Source organism: Chiloscyllium plagiosum, unplaced genomic scaffold, assembly GCF_004010195.1.
Source record: "Chiloscyllium plagiosum isolate BGI_BamShark_2017 unplaced genomic scaffold, ASM401019v2 scaf_55815, whole genome shotgun sequence".
In the NCBI taxonomy this organism is placed as follows: domain Eukaryota; kingdom Metazoa; phylum Chordata; class Chondrichthyes; order Orectolobiformes; family Hemiscylliidae; genus Chiloscyllium; species Chiloscyllium plagiosum.
Window position 1 is genome coordinate 1 of NW_025203238.1, and position 5,996 is coordinate 5,996.

General features: G+C 48.3%; 1 protein-coding gene across 1 annotated transcript; it reads right to left on the bottom strand.

Moving 5' to 3' along the window:
- Nucleotides 1-340: 340 nt before the first annotated feature.
- On the bottom strand, nt 341-5,747 carry LOC122546276 (solute carrier family 2, facilitated glucose transporter member 1-like; the record flags this gene model as incomplete). Its single annotated transcript, XM_043685049.1, has 4 exons — nt 341-552; nt 1,194-1,356; nt 5,382-5,497; nt 5,623-5,747. Coding segments are annotated over 4 exons (616 nt in total), but the record flags the coding sequence as incomplete, so codon positions are not given.
- Nucleotides 5,748-5,996: the final 249 nt, after the last annotated feature.

The window sequence follows — 5,996 nt, forward strand, 5'->3', positions numbered from 1 at the left end:
CCCCCCAGACTCTCTCCCTCCACGCTCCTCTCTCTCTGCCAGATTTCCTCTCTCTCCATCAGAGTCTCTCTCTCCCTCCAGACTCCCTCTCTCTCCCAGGGCTCCCTACTCTTGCAAGGCTCTCTCTCTCTCTTTCTCCCCCTCCCCCAAGCTCCCGCCCTCTATGATTAAGACACAATGTCGAGACTCCCTGATTGGCCGAGTGTTGGGTCATCGATCGGAGTTCAGCTGTTCTTGGATCGCGTCCCTGTTGTCATGGTAACAAAGCTCAGCCAGGTCCCAAATACAACACAGTTGAGGCTATGAGGCTGGAATTTGCAGCATTTGATGCCAAACTTTGTCAAGTTGGGGCGGTCACACTTACGGCATTGATCCCGGACAGTTGCTGGGAGAGCTGAAGAACAATTGCGATGAAGATTGGTTGGCGATACGACGCCACCTTGAACAGCTGAGCTATGGTAACCTTGGGCTCCATGTCCATTTTCCTCTTTTCTTCCTTCATCTCCATCAGTGATTTAGTAACATCCTGTCTCCCTGTCAACACTCTCAAACCTGCAAGGGACAGGGCAGATGTAAGAGAAAGGAAACCATTTTGTCGTCTTCTTTTTTGGGCATGTTTAGTGGACTTCAAACGTTCTTGAATCGGAGGGAAGTGGGTTCAAATCTCACTCTGGAGATTTCAGCATAAGGTCTCAGTCCAACACGTTCCCGAGTGATACCAAGTGAGGGCTGCACTGTCGGACGTACTGACCGCTTGCTGAGATGTTAAACTGGGTAACTTGTACACCATTTCAGATGGACTTAGGTTCCCACAGTCACTCCTGAAAAAGTAGCCCTCGGGTCCTAGCCCTGATACTGATCCCTTAACCAGCATCGTTCAAAAACCATCACTGCTGGTGGGATCTTGCTGTGCGTAAATGACTGCTGCATTCCCCTTATTTCAATGGTGACTATGCCACACACAAAATAGCTATTGGCTGGGAAGGGGTTTATTTTATTTATTCACATGGTGTGGGTAGGCCCAGGATTTATTTCCTGTCCCTAATTGCCCTGAAAGCAGTTAAGAGTCAACAGTGTCATGATGGACACCCAGTGGAGATGCCATGGACATGCAAGCCCATCAGAGGGTGGTGTGGCGATGGTTGGGGGGCATGACAGAAGGGAGGCCTCCTGGGAGGCCATAGATCACTCACACTTTTTGGCCTTGCCCTCTTGGTTGCGGACGATGTAGAGGTAGCGCGGACTCTCCGGGCACAGTGGCAGGAGCATGGCCTGCAGAACGGCGGGGAACACTGTCACAGCCAGCAGCAGGGGCCAAAGTTCATCTGTCCCCAGGATGACATCCAGGCCGAAGATCTGAACAAGATACACAAGGGAAACTTGTCCATTAGGCTTTAAGCCAGGGCTGCTAGTAGGCCCGTTTCCATGACAACAAGTTGCTACGCTCTCTCTCTATCTGAATCCATTTATTTCAACTCACCAACCTTGTGTTAAACGTACTCAAGTGTTAAACATCTATCGCATGTTGTATACACATTAGCCCTGTTCTTTGTACATGGGTGTCCCATTGAAAATAGCAGCAGTAGTAGGCGATTTCAGACCTTTGAGTTTGCTCCCCCATTCAATATGATCGTTGCTGATCAGTACCCTATTCTTGCTTTCTCCCCTTCACCCTTTGGTCCCTCTAGCCCTAAGAACTAAACTATATCTAATTCCTTCTTGAAAACATTGAATGCTTTGGTCTCAATCACTTTCCGTAGGAGAGAATTCCACAGGCTCACTACTCTCAGGGTGAAGACATCTCTCCTCATCTCAGTCCTCAATGGCTTAGCCCATATCCTTTGGCCCTGGTTCTGGACTCCCTGGTCAGAGATAATCAGAAATATATTCAAAGAGTCTGACGGCAAGGAGACAGGCCCTTTGGTCCAAATTGGTCAATCCCGACTAAAACGTTCATCCACGCTAACCCCATTTCCCTGCACTTGGCCCATACCTTTCTAATCCTTTCCTGTCCATGTATTTGCTCAAATGCCTTTTAAATGTTGTTCATGTACCCGCCTCAACCACTTCCGCTGCCAGCTCATTCCATATGCGTGCCACCCTCTGCGTAAAAATGTTAACCCTCAGGTTTCCTTTTATTCTTTCCCCTCTAACCTTAAACTGATGCCCTCTAGTCTTCGATTCCCCAATACTGATTGGAAAGGACTGATTGCATTCACCCTATCCATGCTTCTCATGAGCTTATACACCTCTATAAGATCCCCTCCTCAGTCCCCTACACTCTAAAGAAAAAAAATCCTAGCTTATCCAACCCCTCCCTATAACTTTATGGGTGGCACGGTGGCACAGTGGTTAGCACTGCTGCCTCACAGCGTCAGAGACCCGGGTTCAATTCCCGACTCAGGCGACTGACTGTGTGGAGTTTGCACGTTCTCCCCGTGTCTGCGTGGGTTTCCTCCGGGTGCTCCGGTTTCCTCCCACAGTCACAAAGATGTGCAGGTGAATTGGCCATGCTAAACTGCCCGTAGTGTTAGGTAAGGGGTAAATGTATGGGTGGGTTGCGCTTCGGCGGGTCGGTGTGGACTTGTTGGGCCGAAGGGCCTGTTTCCACACTGTAAATAATCTAATCTAAACTCAGACACTTGAGCCCTGGCAACATCCTTGCGAATTTCTTCTGCACTCTTTTCAGTTTAATAATAACATCCTTCCTATAACAAGGTGACCAAAACTGAACACAATACTCCCAGTGCGGCCTCACCAACATCCTGTATAACTGCAACATAACTTCCCAATTTCTATACACAATGCCCTGGCTGATGAAGGTCAGTGTGTCCAAGGCCTTCTTCCCTGCCCTGTCTACCTGGGACTCCACTTTTGGAGAACCGTGCACCTGAACTCCAAGGTCTCTCTGTCCCACTACACTCCTTAAGGCCCTACCATTCACCATGAAACCCCTCCCTTGATTTGACTTTCCAAAAGGCAAGATCTCACAGTTATCAATATTAAACTCTGTTTGCCATTTCTCGGCCCACCTCCCCAGCTGATCCTGCTGCAATTTCTGACAACCTTCCTCACTGTCCATGAATCTGCCTATTTTAGTGTCATCAGTAAACTTGCTAATGATGCCCTTGTACGTTCTCATCCAAAACATTGATATCGATAACAAACAGCAATGGGCCCAGCTCCGACCCATGAGGCATTCCAGTCTGACAAGCATCCTTCCACTATTACCTTCTGCTTCCTGCCATCAAGGGAACTTCTTTCCTGCATTTTCCAAGCCTTGTCCTGTTCGAATTTTATCAGTCTCTGTGACATTCCCCCCTCATTCTTTTGCATTCCAGTGAGTAGAGTCCTAATGGATCCAGTCTTTCCTCGCAAGTCAGTTCCAGCCATATCAGGAATCAGTTTGGTGTGTCCTGTTCCCTTTGCACACAGTTTCCCTGCTCAGCCCCAGGCTTCCCCGTAAATGAACCCAGAGAATGCTGGAGGAACTTGACAGGTCCAGCAGTATCCGTGGAGAGAGAAATGGAGTTAATGTTTTGAGTCTGGTAAGAGTCCTCTTCAGAGGATTCAGAGAGGTGTTGCAAAACGCTTTATTTACATCGCTACAACATGGAGGAAGGGAATGCTGACAGACAGGAGGAAGGTCCATTGTCAAAGTCACTCTCAAATGTTGTCGTTGTGTCACCATAGTCTTACCAGGCCACAAAGGCTGCTCTCTCATTAGAGAGAAACAACCTGGTGGTGATTTAACCTGAGGGCCACCAGACCTCAGGCAAAGCAAGAATTTGAGCCCTCCATGGTAACCACAAAGCACTAATGGGAATTGAACCCATGCTGTTGGCATCCCACTGCTCTGTAAACCAGCAATGCAGCCAACTGAGCTAAATGCAAGCAAGCTTCTAACAATGCACTCTCCTTTACATCGGAGAGACCACACTCAGACTCTGACTGCTTTGCAGAATACCTTCACTCGTCCATCGCATTGACCCTGACTTCCCAGTTGCTTGCTCTGTCACTACACCATTTTGCTCCCATGTTAACATGTCCATCCTAGGCCTATGGCAACGATCCAATAAAGGACAACACAAACTCTAGGAACAAGGCCTCAGTTCCCACTGATGCCAGAACTTGGAACAGGACGAGGCCCTTCAGGATTGAGCCTGTTCCACCACTCAATTCAGTCATGGCTGATCTAATCCTGGACTCAACTACACTTTCCTGCCCAAGCTCCATCACCCTTCCACCTGTAAGTAATTAAAAATCTGTCTCCTGCTTAAATTTACTCAATGTCCCACATCCACTGCACTACAATTCCAGAGATCCATGACCCTTTGGCAGCTGTAATTGCTCGTCATCTCTGCTACCCCTTATCCGAATGCTATGACCTTCTGTACGAGACTGGGCCACATGATGAACCATCTTCTCAACACCAAATTTGTCAATCCTCTTCAGCATCTTGTACACCTCAATAAGATCTCCTCTCAGCTTTCTAAACTCCACAGAGTTTAGGTCTAATTGGTGGCTCAGTGGTTAGCACTGCTGTCTCACAGTACCAGGGACCCAGGTTCAATTCCAGCCTTGGGTGACTGTCTGTGTGGAGTTTGCACATTCTCCCTGTGTCTGCGTGGGTTTCCTCCAACAGTCCAAAGATGTGCAGGTTATGTGAGTTGGCCATGCTAAATTGCCCATCGTGGTAGATACATTTAGTCAGGGGTAAATGCAGGGTAGGGGAATGGGTCTGGGTGGGTTACTCTTCGGAGGTTCGGTGTGGACTTGTTAGCCCGAAGGGCCTGTTTCCATACTGTAGGGAATCAAATCTAAACTGCTTTGCATGAGGGAAGACCCTCATCTCTGGTACTAATCCAGACAACCTTCTCTGTTCTTCCTCCAATCTAGTTACATTCTTTATCGCCATTTTGTTTCAATTGCTTTATGCTCTGTTCCAACTTCTCAGACTCAGCTGTGCATTCCACAACGTGAATGTCTGACTACATGACATCTATCTTTCACCTTCCACCCCCAGTGCCGCCTGGCCTTGTTTCCTTCTCACTCAATAGAGAGGATGCATTGCCCCCCGCTTCCAAACATGAATTTTACATCTCTATTTCTGACCCACCACAAGTGACAAAATTTTCCTTTTACACTGGATCTCCACACCACGTGTTCCACTCTCCCCTCCTCCACTTTTGCTAGAGGTGTAAAAGAAATCATTTTCCAACCCACGTCTTAGTTCTGACAAAGTCATACTGGCTGCGAAGCACTGACTCTGTTTCTCTCTCCACAGGCCTGTTGAGTTTCTCCAGCATGCTCAGTGTTGCTGTCAGATTGCCAGCATCTGCCGGGTTTCTGCCTTGAATCGTATGCTTCCCATGCCTTACTTGAGCGATAAGGATGCCTGACACAATGGCCAATTGGTGTAACGTTCCCAGTGTCCCTCGTAGTCTCGTGGGCGAAATTTCTCCCACGTACATCGGAACTAAACCGGAGGAGATACCTGCCGGATAAAAGAACCTTGTAACTAATGGGATTAACCTATCAAGAACGGGGCTTGTAAAGCCTGTGTGAGGAGGCGACAGGGGTGCAGGGGAAACCAAACACAGAATTCTGAGAGGACCTCACCACAATAAGCTCCAATCACGAACCGACCTAGGATTAACATCTCGTAGGATTGGCAGTACCGAGACAAGCCCATGAGAATGCCTCCAGTCAGAGCAAGAACGTTGTCCACCAGCATGGCCTTCTTCCTGAATCAAAAGGGAAAGGGAAATTCAAAGCGATTCAGTGCCGCAAATGCAGGTTATTCAGTGGAGAGGACATGGACGAAGTGGACTGTGCTACAGTACAGAGCTCCCTGAGTTTGGGATTGAGTGTTTACACAGAGCTCCCTGAGTTTGGGATTGAGTGTTTACACAGCTCCCTGAGTTTGGGATTGAGTGTTTCCTGAGCTCCCTGAGTTTGGGATCGTGTGTTTACACAGAGCTCCCTGAGTTTGG